This window comes from Acinonyx jubatus, chromosome B1, assembly GCF_027475565.1.
Source record: "Acinonyx jubatus isolate Ajub_Pintada_27869175 chromosome B1, VMU_Ajub_asm_v1.0, whole genome shotgun sequence".
Lineage (NCBI taxonomy): Eukaryota > Metazoa > Chordata > Mammalia > Carnivora > Felidae > Acinonyx > Acinonyx jubatus.
The window spans coordinates 162,069,940-162,088,536 of NC_069382.1; the positions used below are offsets into that span (position 1 = coordinate 162,069,940).

General features: G+C 40.8%; 1 protein-coding gene across 5 annotated transcripts in view; it reads right to left on the reverse strand.

Annotated features, from left to right (window-relative positions):
* ATP10D (ATPase phospholipid transporting 10D (putative)) overlaps positions 1 to 18,597 on the reverse strand; it is a 106,845-nt gene that overhangs the window by 18,492 nt on the left and 69,756 nt on the right. For 4 of the 5 annotated variants that reach the window (XM_053217391.1, XM_015072315.3, XM_027056345.2 and 1 more), the window contains 7 exons: positions 16,224 to 16,412; positions 12,809 to 13,418; positions 12,082 to 12,188; positions 10,623 to 10,749; positions 8,367 to 8,551; positions 3,833 to 4,142; positions 906 to 982 (listed from right to left, as the gene is read on the reverse strand). In XM_053217391.1, the coding sequence (XP_053073366.1) occupies positions 906 to 982; positions 3,833 to 4,142; positions 8,367 to 8,551; positions 10,623 to 10,749; positions 12,082 to 12,188; positions 12,809 to 13,418; positions 16,224 to 16,412 (1,605 nt within the window). The remainder of the gene's footprint in view (positions 1 to 905; positions 983 to 3,832; positions 4,143 to 8,366; positions 8,552 to 10,622; positions 10,750 to 12,081; positions 12,189 to 12,808; positions 13,419 to 16,223; positions 16,413 to 18,597) is intronic. The other variant, XM_053217392.1, reaches the window with a different exon arrangement.

Below are 18,597 nucleotides of genomic sequence, written 5' to 3' on the forward strand. Positions count from 1 at the left end.
ACACACATACACACACACACACACACACACACACACACACACACACACAAAGAGCACCCCCCTCCCTCTCAAATATTATCTCCCTCCCTTCCTCTTTAGGTCTGTAGGTCTTTTATTCAAATCCTTAGTAGCTCTCACCAGTGTCAAAAGTCACACAGCTAGAATAAACTAAGGGCTGCTGGAGGGGAGGTGAGTGGGGGGATAAGCTAACGGGGTGATGGGCATTAAGGAGGGCAATTTTGGGGATACACACTGGGTGTCATATATAAGAGACGAATCACTGGGTTCTACTCTTGAGGCCAAGACTACAGTGCATGCTGATTAACTTGAATTTAAATTAAAAAAATAAAATAAAACCATAAGAAAATATCTTTAAAATTAAAAAAAAAAGTCACACAGCTATTGCAGGACTAAATACATATATTTTTATGTTCTAGATGAATGATATTTAAAAAAATTTTTTTTAACATTTATTATTGAAAGACAGAGCATGAGCATGGGAGGGGCAGAGAGAGGGGGAGACACAGAATCCGAAGCAGGCTCCAGGCTCCAAGATGTCAGCACAGAGCCCGACGACGGGCTCAAACTCACAGACGACGAGATCATGACCTGAGCCAAAGTCGGATGTTTAACCCACTGAGCCACCCAGGCGCCCTGATGAGCTATATGTTTTAAACTGAACAAGGGAACCACATGGTTCCCTTAAAATTACCCAGGAAAATACCCTAACACCCACACAGTAGGTAATGAATGAATGCAGAGACCAACTCCCTGTCTTCCTGCCTCCCACTCCTGATCTAGCCACAGCCAGCCTCACTGTACCACAGAGATTTTAGTGTGAAAAGACGTTGCCCTGGAGTGGGCAGGTGAAGTCTGTGGCACATGGGTGGACGGCGTCCACTCACCTGCATGCCTTCTTGACCGGAGATCCCCATCCCAATGTCTGCCACCTGTATCATGCTGACATCATTGGCACCATCACCTTCAGGAGACAGAAGAAAAGCTGAGAAACGTATGAAGGGTAAAGAAAAGATACAGACTTTTTGCAAAGCAACAGCGACCACCCAAGCAAACAAATCCTTCAACGTTGATCCTAGGTCTGCAAATGACCTGGAAGCCAGTTAAAGAGAAATGAAGCGCGGCATCCCACTGCCATGAGGAAGGATTCCAAATTCGACACTTAAAATCCTTAAAAATCCTTCACGCTAAGGCAACCTTTCTGGACTTATCGCTCCTCTTTCCATGCCACTCACTTTACTTTCAATTTTCCAGATATCCCTGCTCCTTCCAGCCACCGCTCATGCAGTTTCCGTATCCTGTAACACTGCCCTCACCACCCCCACCTCACGTGGCTGCATTTCAATTGCTCTTGCCCTCAGCTTAGAGGTCAGTTCCTCTGGGAAATCCTTCTCATCCTCCCTTTAGGTCAGATGCCTCTTCCTTAGACTCTGGCACCACCCTGCGTTTCTCTATCATATGATATTACGACTGCTACATATTTCTTCGTCTCCCCAACACACTGGCAGCTTTTTTTTTTTAATTTTTTTAACGTTTATTTATTTTTGAGACAGGGAGAGACAGCATGAACGGGGGGAGGGTCAGAGAGAGAGGGAGACACAGAATCTGAAACAGGCTCCAGGCTCTGAGCTGTCAGCACAGAGCCTGACGTGGGGCTCGAACTCACGGACCGCGAGATCATGACCTGAGCCGAAGTCGGACGCTCAACAGACTGAGCCACCCAGGCGCCCCACACACTGGCAGCTTCTTAGGGGAAGTATTACATTCCTGTTGGTAATGACCATTTGTTGTCCCCAAATGCCCACTGATCATTCACTGTTTTCTGGTAACAGTATCCTGATTTTGCTTGGGAACTCTGAGTCCATGTGGTTTATTAGGGATGAACCGAAAACCCCAGATGTAGGACGGCAACTCACCCAGATCTAGACAATTAGCATCATCTGTTTCCTGGCCTTGGTGATTGGCTCAGAGATGGGCACCTGACTCCAATGATGTAATTGACATATCCAGAAGTTCTAGCCTCAGGAACATCTGGATCCAGGGACTTGAACAATTCATTCATTTATATGTTCATTCAATAAGACAGCTGAACAAAATTCCACTCTCATCCTGATTCTTTACTCCAGCAACTTGAAAAGAGTTGCTATCTTTTCACTCAGGTTGCTAACAGGATAGGATGTAAACCTAGGAATTTTTGGCAGCTGTATCAGCAAGCACGCTGAGGGGAGAAGCTACCTGAGACTGAAAGCAATCCAGGTAAAAACAGAGGCTACAAGAGATGGCTGAGTCCTCATCTTGCCATTTCTGAACACTGCGGTATCTCAGAGCTTAATCTCACACAGCTTCTCTCTTCCATTTATACTCATATTTTGGTGGTCGCATCTACTAGCCAGACCTTAAGTATCGTCTAGACTTATAATTCCCCAATTTGTATCTCCAGCCAATCCCTCACTGCTAAATTCCAGACTTCCTATCGAGCTGCCCACCTGACACATCCCTGCTCAGATCTGTATGGACCTGTTCAAATTTCAGATGCATGTGTCCCAGTTCCTGATTCCCCTGCCCTCCTGGTTCCATCCCCTCTGCTCTCAGAGACAAAAATCTTCTTGTTTCCTTTAATGCCTTCTATCATACAACACATGAAATTCATCAGCATGTGTCACCAGCTCTTTTTCCAAACCATGTCTATTAGCTGACCGTGTTTCATGTCTCATCTGGGCTCAAGCCACCACCACCTTTTGCCTGAATTATTCCAGTAGCCTCCGAACTCCCCATTCCAGTAGCCTCTTTACCTATGTCCTTGCATCCAACAGTTACTCTCAACACAGTAGCCATGTGATCCTCTTAAATTTAAAGCAGATCATTTTCCTTCTCTGTTCAAAGTTCTCCCAAGACTCCCTACCTCCTCAGATAAAAGCCAAAAACGTATAATGGCCTCCAGGACCCTACGTGATTTGGCCACCTGCCACCTCTCTGCCCATCACTCACCTAGAAAACTCTTCCCTTTGCTCAACCTGCTTGGGTCTTGAGGCACCCCAAATGTAGCCCACAGTCTTCACTTTCACTGCCCTCACCAGGAATATTCTCCCCTCAGATCTCCGTGGCTCCCTGATCATTCTCTTCAAGTCTCTGCCCACCTGCAAACTTCAGAGATTGTCTCTGAAAAACATTTAAGCTAGCAGCCCCCCTCCCTCCCCTAGTGCTCTACGTCTCCCGGCTCTGCTTTATTTTTTTTAATAGTTTGTCACTATCTGATATATATGTATGGCTTTTTTGTTTTGTTTCATTTTTTACTATATGCCTTCTAGTGGATATAAGCTCCTTAGGAAAAAGTACTTTGTCAATTTATATACTCCTTTATCTCCAGTGCCTAGAAAAATGTCTGGTACACAGAAGGCACTCGATAAATATTTGTTGAATGAATAAATAAATGATTCGTTCATGTCCCTAAATTTAACTTTTCTGAAGGTAGAACCCCTAGATTTTCCAGTTTTATAATTCAGTACATTTACCCTCCTTAACTTAGTTGATTTGGGGATCTCACATGTAACCCAAAGTCCTACTATGTTGTTTTCCGCATCACATCCCTACCATGTGGTTTGAAGCAAGTGGTCAAAAAGGTGATGAAGGCAAGAAGGGAAGGAGTGGAGGATAGGGAGGAAGCAGAGAGGAAAGGGAGAAGGAAAGTGGGGGAGGGAAAGGACAGACAGACAGAAGGGTAGACAGAAGTACAGAAGGAAGGACGGAACAGAAGGATCAGCCCCTAGCGTGGCATGAAAGTGAGGAGCACGCGGCCGGTACCATCCCCACTCACCGATGGCCAGCGTCATCACCTGGAGATGGTTGCGCACCAACTTCACTACCTCGCTTTTCTGCAGGGGGGTGGCTCGGCAGCAGACCACAGCTTGACAGCAGGCAGTCAGCTCCAGGAACTGCTTCTGCAGACTCTCCTGCAGGGCGAACTCCAGGGTCTTCCCATTGATGATGAGTCCAGCCCGCAGCCCTGAGTCCTGTGTGGCTGGGGACTGGTGTAAGCCCTCACTTAACAATGCTTGCTCTGGACAGGCTGGATTCTTCTTCTGAAGTTCCTTCAAAATTGTGCTCATCAGCATCTCACAGGCATCCTTGAAACAAGAGGCAAAGACACTTGGCCTTAGGGCTCCCTTGGTGGCCATACCCAGCTAAATTTATCATTGTCATTCTTTAGCAACTGTGTATAAAGGCAACCCCAGGTACTTCCTCAACCCGTTACTTTTGAAGACCTCCCAGCTTTTTCAAAGAGATCGGGGGGAGGGGGGGAGGAGGGAGGAGATCAGTTAATAGGATGGAAGAGACCTCTCATCCCCAATTCTGCAACTAAAAATAGCTGAGAATTCATTTATTTGTACAATTTACCTTCTCAAACAGTGACTCCTGAGAGTTCTTTGGTCTTTTTCTACCATTTACTATCTGTTTGACATTAGGAAAATTATGTAACCTCTCTGAACCTCAGCTTTCTCATCAGAAAATGCAAATGTCTACACATTATAACATTATTGTCAAGAAGAAGTGAAATAATGTGTGCAAAGTTCCTAGTGTAAAGCATGACACAGAATTTAAAAAATAATAGTTACTATTTTTATCTTCTTTTGGACTCAACATTCATTCATTCACAGTGGTTTACTGAGAAACCACTTTATACTAGAAAACATCCTAGGCACTGGGGATTGGCCAACGAGCACAAGAAGACCCCTGCCCTCATCGAGCTTATGTTCTGGTTGGGATGTTTTCAGTGGTGCTTGTCACGTTTGGTCTGTGTACATCCCTCCACTCTCTTCACCCCACATAGTTAAGAAGTACCATGAAGACAGATATCATTTTTAATTTACTTTTGAAGCCTTCACAATGCCTGAGAGAGGGTCACATCAGACACTCAATAAATACTCATTGGATGGATTCTACTCAAGAAGACTGACAATAAAATTACCCAGAAATTATTGTGTCAAGTGACCACTAAGGACAGAGCCTAACAAAATCCACGAGCACTGCATTTAAGTTTAGACATTAAGACTGAAAGAAAAAGAAAAAAAAAGACTGAAAGAGTTCATTCGTAAGAGATCCCCTCACTCACAGGTCCCATACATGTCACTCTGATCCCATACATGTCAAAAACTTCTGAGGAAAAGTATACAAAGGTGAATCAAATATGCCCTTTATAGGCTCAACATATAATAGTAAAAAGTTATTTTAAAAAACCTTCTAGAGTTTGGTTATATTAAAATGATATATTCAGAAGGTAACATACCCTTGAGTCATTGAAAATCAACGTGTCTATTAACATGAGATGATACTTAAGGCATTTGTCAAGTGAAAAAACACAATTACAATACTATACAATACATAATGACAGCCTTTGTATGCTCAGGGTGCACAGAATACAGGCTTGAGTAGAAGCCCTCTAAAATATGAACATAAATTATCTGTAGTTTTATGTTTATAGAATGATTATAGACATTTTTATCCTCTTATTTGAGCATGCATTTAGTTCTATAAATTACGTTTTCGTTATAGAAATATATATATATACTCAATTTTCATTATTTGCAGATTCCATATCTGTGAATTCACCTACTTGCTAAAATTTATCTGTAATCCCACAATCAATACTTGTAGTGCCTTCATGATCATTGGTAAACATGCACAGAGAGAAATTTTTTGAGTCACGTGATATGACTCCAGCCGAAACTGAACAAGGTGATGCTCTATCTTATGTCAGCTCCTGTACTGTAAATAAGTGTCCTTTTCACTGTCTGGTGACACATTTTCTGTATGTTTGTGCTTCTTGTTAATTTCACTGTTTAAAATGGCCTCCAAGCATAGCGCTGCTGAAGTGCACAGTGCTGTCTAGGGGTCCTATGTACTAGAAGGTTGTGATTGGCCAAAAATTCAATGTTATAATACATATAATAAATTGTTTTTAAACAGAAACACGCACGGAACAAGGCTCTATATTGATTGGTTGACACAATGTTGTGACCAGAGGCTTATGGCAACCTAATACTACGTTTGGTTCAGTATTCACTAATACAGCATTTGCAGCAACTGAATAGAACTTAACTCCACGAATAATGAGAATAACTACAGATGGGTATAGATTATATAATATGTAATTCAATACAAAATGTATGCTTGACAAGTAATCAGCTGTGAGTAGACAAACCACAACCTTTTGGAGTTTCAGGCTATAAAAATGAGGATAATTTTACCTGATCTGTGGCCTTGTTGTAACTGTCAAGTAAGATCACGAATAAGAAAGCCTTCTATGGATTCTAACCAACATGAAAATAAAGTTACTATCTCAGGAAAAAATTATAAGTGAAATAATAAAAACAAAACTTAAAAATTAAATGATGAATCCTGAAAGGCCTTTATATATCAAAAGGCAATAAAGAATCCAATATATAATTATATTAACCTTTCCCCCCCCCAAAAAAACAGACCCAGGACTTTTATGAGAATGGAAACTACGTAAAGTTTATAAGTGGCGACATTTACTGTAATCTAACTTGCAGATTTAGGAACAAGAGTTGATAGAAATTTGTAAAGCTGAAGTACTACACTACAGAAATGACCAGATATTCTACTGGTTTCCAGGTGGCTCACTTAGAATGTCACAGAAGCAATTTCTTCACTAACTGGCCAACCAGGTTCCATGATCTTTCTTTTTTAATTCTTAGCATCTCCTGATGGATGGAGGAGAATGGGGGAAAAAAATGAAAATAATATAGTGACTTAGCCCCTACTATGTACCTGGCATTTTATATGGATGGACTTGAGTCACCATAAAACTAAATTGTGTTCACTGTGCTCTGTTAGTTACCTGGAAAATTCACATAGGTGGAACAGCTTTTGATAATTAAAAAAAAATGTATTTTTTGCATTTAGAACAGTCCACAGTGGATACTCTATAAAGACTTCTTGAATTGGTAACTTTAAATATCTTCAACTATAATTGTGTATTTACAAATAAGCTCTATGATCCTATGGATTTTACTGCTCATAAAAATGTCAAAGTTGAAATCAAATAAAAAGAACTGACTTCCTTTTCAATGGTAATTGAACCCTTTCTGACAGGTACTACATGTTTAATTTATAGTTTATATTTTCTCATTTAATGCCTACAATGACCCTATGAAATAGATGTTACTCTCACATCACAGGTTAGGGAAAAGGTCCAGAAGAAAACTCTCCAAGGTCACATACCTGATCACTGGCAGACCAAGTAAATGAACCAGGGTCTTACCAGCCTTAGGGCACATCCATTTTAGTGACCAAAATGACTAATGACAATTTTCTTGTGCTCAGACCTGGCTGGTACTAGGAGCTGGCTGGAGGTTGTGGTTATAGGTCTCTGGATCACAGCCAACTGCCAAGGAGAACCCACCCTGTGTTGAAAAGGAAAGTTCTCTTTCCTTAAAATATATGATCTGGTTAGGTATTGATTGAGGCCCGACCATAATAACATGGCTAACCAAACATGGCAGCCTGTGACAGCCCCAAGATGTGATCCAGATGAGAAGCTCCAGAGGATTTCTGAGAGGTGGGTTGCTGGCAGAGTATGGATGCCACTGATGAAGTCTGACTTTGAGGAAGGAGGGAGAAAGGTTTTCCAAGCTAATTAAGCGGCATGCACTAATCTCAGAGGTTATTACTATACTGGAAAATTTAAAAAAAAAAACAAAAAAACCTATTCAACTCATTAGAAATTTGTGTTAGAATTTAATGGGAGGTGGAGCAGGAACAATTATAAAAAAAAAAAAAAAAAGCTGTATCCAAACCTCTTAAACTCCTTAAGGAAAAAAAAATTTTCCCTTCCCTTAAAACAGTTCTACAAACTTGACATTCTCAACTGTACTATCTAAGAATTACCACTAGAGGGCATAATTATCCTGAGAGTCTATTTTTGGAATTAACCATAAAAATACCAATTTACTCACCTAATTCTGATAGAAATCATCACTTCCCCTCAACTTGAAACAGAGGTATATTCCTGTCCAAGAATCTGACATAGTTTTTCATTATGGGCTAAATCTTATCAGATCCCTGGAAATCCAATGGGGGTAAGGGAAAGCAGATAGAAAATAAAAAGGCAACTTTCTATAGCAACAATTTCTTTGAATCATGTTAAACCATGAAGTCTTTAGAAGAACTATGGTACCTTCCCAAGCACAAGCTAGGTTGCTGGATAGAAGAAGTAATTATCAAGGAGCTAATGGTTATTGTTTTTTTTTCCTCCTTCCATTCATCAAATCACAAATGCTCCCTTGGCTATGAAAAAAAAAAAAAAGACTCAATCTCATTACACATACTTTACTCTGGGTATTGAGGATAAAGAGCTTGTCATCTGGCTCCAGTAGTTTGCATGCATAAGCTATGTTGACAGCTGTCTCCTGCTTGTCCCCTGTCAGCATCCAGATCTTGATGCCGGCTTTTTGAAGGGCTTCTATAGACTCGGGGACTCCCTCCTGCAGACGGTCTTCAATGCCAGTAGCACCTAAAAGATAGCCAAAGTGCAACAGAGCCTGTGAGAAACTGAAGCCAGTAGGAGCTCACCTAGGCTATAATTGAACCGTATCTGTTTGTCAACCCAATCCTGAACTACCCGAACTGTGCCAGCAGCTTCCAGAGATTCAAAGAAGTGTGGACCCAGACCAAAATCATATACAAAGTAATATTCTGGGAGGGAAGCCTTAGGAATCAATGAGCTTATTAAACTTACTTGTTTTCCTTGTGGCTAGCTTTCCTCTCCGTAAATTGAGGGGGACTCGTTTCAGTTACTTATGCAACCTTTCTCTATGATTTTGTAATTCTGTGACGCTCCCAAGGGTAAGGACAGGCTTTCAAAGAATGTTCTTGCCAATAAGTGGCTTATATTATGAAACAGCATTAAAAATAGATATTAGAAGTCCATAATTCCTTTTGCTAAAACAACCGGGGCCAGGTAAGTTTTGGAATTCAAATTTTTTCATATTTATGAAGGTAATATAGTGCATCTATCATATTTTGAAGTATCTGATAACCAAACATATTAATATTTCTGTGGAAAACTTTCAAATGTTCACACTAGTTAGGAAAATAAAGACTTACAAAAGTTTATCAGACCAGGCCTGATTTTTATAGCCAAATGAGTTCTGGCACTAAACCCACAGAGCGTTTTTGAGTTTGGAATTTCAGACAAGGAGAGGTAGACCCATACAACTGATGCTGTCACAAAGAAATGACGTAGGACAGCACTATTACTCTAGTGACTCGACACAAAGTGGGATCATTGTTTTTCTCTGAACCAGAGGAATGGAGCTCCGATACTGGTCTCTTGCTATGTTAGCACTCAGATTAGAATCTAGATGTCCAGACTCGGAGACAGTGGTTCTCAACCTTGGCTGGCTCAGCATTCCTTGGGGATCTTTTGAAAATTCCAATGTCCCAGTCACACATCAGACCAACTAAATCAGAATCCCTGAGAATAGGATGCAAGTTTTTTTATTAAAATTTTTTTCTTAATGTTTATATATTTTTGAGAGAGAGAGAGAGACAGAGTGCTAGTGGGGAGGGGCAGAGAGAGGGAGACACAGAATCTGAGGCAGGTTCCAGGTTCTGAGCTGTCAGCATAGAGCCCAATGCGGGGCTCATACCTATGAACCGTGAGATCATGACCTGAGCCAAAGTCGGACACTTAACCGACTGAGCCACCCAGGTGCCCTTTTTTAACTTTTTTTTAATGTTTATTTATTTTTGATAGAGAGAGAGAGAATGCATGAGTGCGGGTGAGGGGCAGAGAGAGAGGAGAGGGAGGCTCTGAAGCAGGTACTGTGCTGTCAGCAGAGAGCCTGACACGGGGCTCATACTCACAAACTGAGATCATGACCTGAGCCAAGGTGGGATGGTTAACCGATTGCACCACCCAGGTGCCCTGCACTAGTATCTTAAAGTTCCCCAGATGATTTCAAGGCACAGCTCAGTCTGAGACAAGAGGTGTCGTTTGTGCAACTTTTACCAGCAATCAGGAAGTAAGAGAAGAGAAAAAATTTCATTGGTCCAGTTGCAGGTACATACAAAGCACACAGGCCCTGTTGCTAGGTAGACCCGAGTTTCTCTGCAGCTGTATCAGCTGCTAGTGTGACTTTGAACAAGTCAATGAGCTGCTCTGTGCCCCAAATTTCCTCCAAATAATTTAGAGATTTGTTATGAAGGTTCAAAGAGACAACACATATTAAGTACCTTATCCAAGGCCTGGCAAGAAACTTAAGCTGGAAGTCCTCTTGAACCAGGGGGAACCAGGATATTTATTTGACTTGGTATTCTAAGTTAAAGTGATAAGGTTTTAAATGATCTTCTTAAGGACGACCACCCTGATCCCACCATAAATGGAGTCTAGTTCACTGCAGCGGAAAACAGAATGAAAAGAATTGGAAACTGGGTAGAGATCAGGCTGGACACGGTAGACAGAACTATGTACTCTATTAGATCAAGTAGGGGGGAAAAAAACCACTGGTGAATAACTTACTTAGAGAGAGCCAGTGTTTTTCAAAATTGTCCATTCAGACAACACAACAGAGTCTACCTACCAAGTAAAGTTAGCTTGTTCTCCAACCTCATGGCAGATTCAAGGAGTAACTCTTCCCTGTGGTCAATGCTGGTTTCTGCTAAAAAGTGGTTCCTCAGCCACTCTGCGTATTCAGTGTCACTCATGACCTAGGGGGGTAAAAAGAGCTATGAGACAGGCCAGATCATCTTGTGGGATCCCACCAGGACTGACCACTAGCTGAATACCAAGCCATCAACCTGTTTTCGGTATTCCTCTCTCTAGACATACTTATGCCAGGTTCTCACACCACCTGGTCACAACCTTCCCAAGCTCTATGGTCAGACTTCTTTAACACTGATAATGGATGGACACGATAGATCAGTAGTTCTTGGAAATTCTAGGCATCATACATGATGAGAGTGGGTTAATTTATTTAATTAACCCAGGGGGTATGCAATTGGAAGAGGTCTCCATGTGGTAGTTAAATCTAGAAAGATTCTAATGGTGCAGTTGAGAAAGTGGTGTCAGGACTGCTCAGTTTGAGGTATTACATAGCGAACAGCACCGCTAATATCTTTTGACGGTTAGTTTGTGTAGTTATTTGTAAAGGTGAAAAGAGAGAGGGAGCTGTATGAGCGGAGCAAGGAAGTACTCTTCCAAAAATATTAAATGAAATTCCTGGAGAAGGAACCAGTGATACATTTTCCTCTTTCTTCAGGTTGCCATAGAGGGAGAAATCCACATTTCGGTTCTCAAAAAGCAACGTGAGGTGGAGGGGGTGAGGCAACTTCTGTATCTACTTATTCTCACTCACAAGGTAATCTGACTTAGGAAAAATCTGACATCTATTGGGCTGCATTTTTATCAGGGACAGGATCATTCCACTTGAAAAGGCAGCATTCTCTCCTTTGGCTTTCATCTTGAAACTCTCCATTTTTCTTACAACTTTGTGTGGGGCAGGCTTTTGATTCTATATGCAGCTGGGTGACTAAATATTGACTAAGAGTCTGCAATGGATCCCAGCTTCCCTAACGCAGCTCGTCAGAACTAGAATTTGGGTGAGAAATGAGCGATCCCTACGTTTGTCTTAGGTGCTCGCTACAGTCTCCAATTCAGGCTTCCTGGAGAGCCTCGTATTTAAAAATTATAATGGATGGCAATTAATGCACTGATACTTTGATCTACCTGTACATCCCTGTCTTTCATACTCGCTAGAGCCCAGAATGACACGCGGAAATTGATACTCTGGTTTCTAACACAGCACATGAGAACTCAGAGAACAGAACTTCTAGGTACCCTTGTGGCTTGTTCTCCAAGCAAAACACTGCTTTGGAGAACAAACTGCAAGCAGCCAATACATATGGAAGGGAGAAGCTGTGAACAGAAAGCCCATGATCCAGGGGCTTTGCCAATTATCCGGACCAGGGTTTGACACATGCTCGTCATTAAACGATGGCTACACGGTGGAAGAATAAAGAAGATGCGCCTGAGAGCCTCACCTTCTTCGCTATACATAACGTGCGTAGGCCTCGTTTGGCATAGTCGTCCAAGTGTTTCTGGGTTTTCTCTCTTATTATCATCTGTTGTTTTTCCAGACTTGCTCCATCTGAAATAATTAACAAAACACAAGTATTCCCTCCAGGCTGCCCAATTAAAGACAAAGTTTTACAAACAATGGTGGCTTACCCCACAACAAACAAAAGACCTTGTAGTTTTGAGTCCCCACTGTGCATTTATTAAAGGGACCCTCAGAATAAAGCTTTCCCTTGTTCCTTCCTCCTTGGGGAAAAGTACCATGAACTTAATACAAACACCATCCCCACACCATCAATAACAATAGTAACAGTAACTATAATAATGCTATCTGTCATTCACTGAACACCTGCCATTTGGTAGGCACTGGACAAAGGCTCTCCATATACTGGATATGGCGTGTCATTAAATCTCTGAGGAACCTACAAAAAAGGTACTACAATCCCCATTTATTGAACACTTAGGCACAGAGTAGTAGGTAACTTTACCAAGACATAGGTCAGATCTGCACCCAGGTCTGTATAGCCCCCAGACTTACATGCTTTCTCACCAAATCCTAGGCAGCTTCCCCTACTTTGCCAAGTGCAGCTGATCCCCCAAATATCCACTTGCTTGTCTTTATAAAACCATCTGGAGTGGCCTTTGAATTTCTGAGCCCTTCATATCCCCGCTTTCAGTTCTGTATGAACTCACCCAGGGAAGCCACAGAGAGCAACTCCATGATTACAGAATCCGCACCCTTTGTGTATACCACGACTTGGTTGGAAAGGGGGTGTCGAACAACAACAGACATTCTTTTTCTTACTGAGTCGAAGGGCAGGATGTGCAGGAGTTGAAACGTTAATGGCCCCAAAGCAGCGAAGTCCACCATGACCTGCTCTGGTGTCCGGGACCGTAAAGTGCATTGGTAAGCCCGGGCGGCATACACCAAGGCCGCTTCGTCTGGGCTCTCAGCCTCATAACACAGGCTGGAGGCCAACGGCTGTCCAGGGGAGCATTCCACCTTGCCATCGGTGAGGCCTGCATCACAGTTCTGTTTCTCAGTCTCCGTCGGGCGAGCAGAATTACTAGAGTCCCGAGGGCTCTCGCTAGTTTGGGAGACCTCTTCCTCCACAGGTGAAGCCAGTTTCATTCGACTAAAGAGAGAGAGTCTGCTCACAAAGGCACTTGGGATCCCAGAAGATGGCTCTTTCCCACTGGCAAGTGACGGCAAACTTGATCTTCGCACAGACAATCTCTGGAAGAGGTTTTTAATCTCTTCCAAGGACTTGATAGGCATTCCACTCAGTGATGAGAGTCCAATCTAGGGAAGACAATTTGGGAGGGTCTCCATCATATAGTCAAAAGCAGTTCATAACAATGTTGAAGTCAAACCAGGAAAAAAGTAGGTAAGAATTACCCCTCCTTAAATAACTAGCAGCCTGCTTCTTCATACTTAAAACTGCCCCAGAAAAGGGGTGCCTGGGGCACCTGGGTGGCTCAGTCGGTTGAGCATCCGACTTCAGCTCAGGTCACGATCTTGTGGTCCGCGAGTTCGAGCCCCACGTCGGGCTCTGGGCTGATGGCTCGGAGCCTGGAGCCTGCTTCCGATTCTGTGTCTCCCTCTCTCTCTGCCCCTCCCCCATTCATGCTGTGTCTCTCTCTGTCTCAAAAATAAATAAACATTAAAAAAAAAAAAGAAAAGGGGTGCCTGGGTGGCGCAGTTGGTTAAGTGTCCGACTCTTGATTTCAGCCCAGGTCATGATCTCAAGGTTTGTGAGGTTGAGCCCCGCATCAGGCTTCGTGCTGGCAGCACAGAGCCTGCTTGGGATTCTCTCTCTCCCTTTGTCTGCCCCTTCTCTCCTCATGTTCTCTCTCTCTCTCTCTCTCTCTCTCTCTCTCTCAAAATAAATAAACATTAAAAAAAAAACTGTCCCAGAAAACATTAACAAAAATTAAAATGGCCATAATGAAAAAGATGTGCTAACGTTGATGGCACTATAAATTTCTACAACCATTTAGAAAGAAATTTGGCAAATAATAGCAAAAGATATAAAATGCCAATATTGCCAGCAGTGGGCATATTAAAGCAATTTTTCCTAACGAATAACTTAAAATATAGGTGATCCATAATCTTTATTATGTACATCCTAGTAAAAGCAATTTAAAAATTATAAGCGAATTAAGTATTCAAAAATAGCAAAGCAGAAAAATCTTCCTGAAATGTTATACAGTCCTTACAAAATAAAGTTTATAATTTTGAAGCACTGATGAATTTAGATATCAGATTATTTAATTGCAATATAACACCACCCTCCTCATATACCTGCACATCATTTATCTATCCACTCTATCCATATTTATGATTCTTGGTAATAGACACATTGTCATTTTATTTTTTAATTGTGGCCATTTTAAATTTATAAACACATTACAATTAAACCCAACCTGGCATTTGTTAATGTAGATGGTTTTCTTTTCCTTCTACAGCAATAGACCTCCAGAGAACATAAGCAATCCAGGGTTCTACACTTGTCTCAATTGTGTGTGTGAGTTTTGTTTCTTGTTGTTGCTGTTGTTGTTGTTGTTGTTGATGCTTTTCTTGTTTTTTTGTTTTTTGTGTTTTTTTTGTTTTGTTTTGTTTTTTGTCCTACAAAAGAGTCTCTCATTTTAGCCTTGTCAGCTTTATTGGCAGTTTACTATCTTTAGAAATGGCTGAAAAGCACTCAAGATTCTGGTGCATGGATTCCTCTCACTAGTCCAGAATGGTATTAGGAACATGGAGAGGCAAGTAAATTTTCTCATTCTGAAAAGCCCAAAATATGGAAGTGTTTTCCTAAACATTATTAATCTTTGGATAGTTGGAGACACCTATGCTGGTCAATTTTCAGACTTATCAGCAACTCAGAAATGAAGAGAAACAACCACAGATGAGGTTTTCATATTCCTGACAGATTCTGATTAACTTATTAGTCATGATCTATCATTACCTCAAAATATCATAAAGCTTAGGCTTTTATAGCTCTAGAGATTTTCTTTCAGACAACAGCATATCCTATTCTTTGGGGATAAGGCAACAAAATTTTCAAACAAAAAAACACCAGAAGATGCCTACTTTGGATACAGATGCACGAGAAAAACTGTTACACGAAGAGGAAAAAATATCCAGTAATTTATTCTCTAAGTACATAATCACTTTCCAAAGAGCAACTCTCTAATTGAAAACGTTATAAAAACAGTTTTCTGATAAAAGCTTAATTGGAAATAAGTTATTTTTATGGTAAAGTTGACCACCTCTGAATTTGCCAAAAAAAGATGATCTGATGGGAAATTAAAATGTAACTGGGTTGTGCTGCAAACTGAATTTAAGTGGGTGTGTGCAAAAGGGAAGAGAGTTCTTCGCACGAGGAACACAGCACAGCATGTGGTGAATCACCAGTCTTTAAAACAAGTTTTTCTTTATAATTGAAAGTGAATTTTTCCATAAATTCTAAGCTACAAATAGGCCTTTTAACTAGCTTTTGTGGGAACTGCAGAATCTTGGTACACTATAAATGTGCTGGATTTTAATTTGAGTTAGAACTAACCCAACTGGTACATGAAAAAGGTACCCTATCGTGAAACATGATAATTAATCTAATACTTTAAATTTTGCCTGATGTAGTGCATATGACGTTGGAGGTCTCAGAAGCCTCAAAGAAGCTTTGATTGGGTAAGGAAACTGCAAAATGAGCACAGCCACATTCCACAAGAACTGTTCTCATCAGCTATCCTTCTAGAGGCAAAATAGTAGAGCAGCACTGAGTCCTATTTCATGGGTTCAAATCCTGCTTCCCCCACATACTGGCTCTGTGACCCCAGGATAGTTACTTAACCTCAATGGCAAAATGGAATAGTGGAGTAATATTACCCAATTTAGGAAGTTGTTCGGAGGATTGCACATGTTAATACCAGTAAATCACTTAGAACATATGTCCGGAACACAGATTAAGTGGTGTGTGTTAACTGCTATTATTATTATCATTAGTAATAGTGTTAATTATTATCTACATAACAAGGCCAGTACAAGTACATTTAAACCCAAAGTTCTCTTCTAGAAGGTGATCCTTGTTTGCATTAGAGACTTTACCTTTTGTCGTGGTTGGTTAGGAGCAGAAACCACTACAGTGTTGCAAATTGCCAATGCAATAAAGAAGTCAATGATATACAAAGTCTCCAGTGGTGGATTTGGGGCAGTCTCATCTAGTGGTGTAAAAAGTTGAGGTGTAATCTGATTAAATTTGTCCAAAAGCCTGGTGTCTGGTACCACATCTGTTTCCTGAAAACCCAATTAGAAAAAGTGTTGTTATGTTAAGTATCTAAAAATGAGAGCTTTAAATTAACATGAGAAGTAGCTTTTATAACCACACTCTATGCACAATGAGATAGTAAACTTTACTCTTCTAAAAAACACTTAACATGGCATCATGGGAAGTGAGAATAGGAAAATAACAGACCAAAAAAAAAAAAAAAAAGGAAAATCCAGAATGCACAATACTGATGGAGAACACCTTGACTATTAACTTAAATTCAAAAGGAGATAGGAACAATGCCTTCCACCAAAATCTAGTTGACTGTTTTTCTATTTTGAAATACATAGTTGACAAAAGTGAACTATTGGGAGTTCATCAAGATAAAAAGCTTCTGCACAGAGAAGGAAAAAAAAAATCAACAAAACTAAAAGACAACCGACGGAATGGGAGAAGATATTTGCAAACGACATATCAGATAAAGGATTAGTATCCACAATCTATAAAGAACTTATCAAACTCAACATCCAAAAAAAAAAAAAATAATCCAGTGAAGAAAGGAGCAAAAGACATGAATAGACACTTTTCCAAAGAAGACATCCAGATGGCTAACAGACACATGAAAAGACGCTCAACATCACTCATCATCAAGGAAATACAAATCAAAACTACAATGAGACACCCCCTCACGCCTGTCAGAATGACTAAAATTAACACAAGAAACAACAGGTGTTGGTAAGGATGTGGAGAAAGGGGAATTCTATTGCACCGTTGGTGGGAATGCAAACTGGTGCAGCCGCTCTGCAAAACAGTATTGAGGTTCCTCAAAAAGTTAAAAACAGAACTACCCTATGACATAGCAATTGCACTACCAGGTATTTATCCAAAGGATACAAAAATACAGATTTGGAGGAGTATATGCACCCCAATACTTACAGCAGTACTATCAACAATAGCCAAACTATGGAGAGAGCCCAAATGTCCACTGACTGATGAATGGATAAAGAAGAGGTGGTATATATAAACAATGGGATATTATTCAGCCATCAAAAAGAATGAAATCTTGCCATTTGCAACAGCATGGATGAAGCTGGAGTATATAATGCTAAGCAAAATAAGTCAGTCAGGAAAAGACAAATACTGTATGACTTCAGTCATATGTGGAATTTAAGAAACAAAACAGATAAACATATGGGAAGGGGGAAAGGAAGAGAAGGAAATAAACCATAAGAGATTTTTGTTGATAGAGAACAAACTGAGGGTTGATGGAGGGGGGTTGGTGGGGGGTGAGCTAGATGGGTGGTGGGCATTAAGAAGGGCACTTAGTTATGATGAACACTGGATGTTGTATGTAAGTAATGAATCACTGAATTCTACTCCTGAAACCAATATTGCATTGTATATCAACTAATTAGAATTTAAATAAAAATTTGAAAAGAAAAAAAAAATACAGTTTCCAGAGCATCCAACAGCAACTGATGATTCATCTAACAACTGATGAGTACCACCTCTTTTAAAAGTGAGGACATTATTCATACCATGTTATTTTATGGTTAATACAAAAAATTTTATAGTTCAAATCATTACCATAATAAAAAGAAAAACAGAAACAAACAAAAGAACCTCTCCAAAATAAACATTAGTATGAGCAGACAAACATATATAAAGAATATTACCTAGTAATATACATGACATTAATGAGGGTTCCTCCAAGAGATTTTTCTCTTTTTTTTAACATTTTCATTTTATTTTTTGAGAAAGAAAGAGAGCATGAGCACGGGAGGGGCAGAGAGAGAGGAAGACACAGAATCCCAAAGCAGGCACCAGGTTCTGAGCTGTTAGCACAGAGCCCGATGCAGGGGCTTGAACCCACGAATGTGAGATTGTGACCTGAGCCAAAGTTGGATGCTCAACTGACTGAGCCACCCAGGCGCCCCTCCAAGAGATTTCTGATCATCAAATATATTGGCAATATATGCCCTGTGCCCTCCTCTTAAAGATTCTTAGCATAGGGTGGTTCAGTCGGTTAAGCATCCAATTCTTGACTTCAGCTCAGGTTGTGATCTCATGGTTCTTGAGTCTGAGCTCCACATCTGGCCCTCTGCTGACAGCATGGAGCCTGCTTCAGATCCTCTGTCCCCCTCTCTCTGCCCTTCCCCTGCTTGTGCTCGCTCGCTCTCTTTCTCCCCAAAATAAATATTAAAAAAGTAAAAA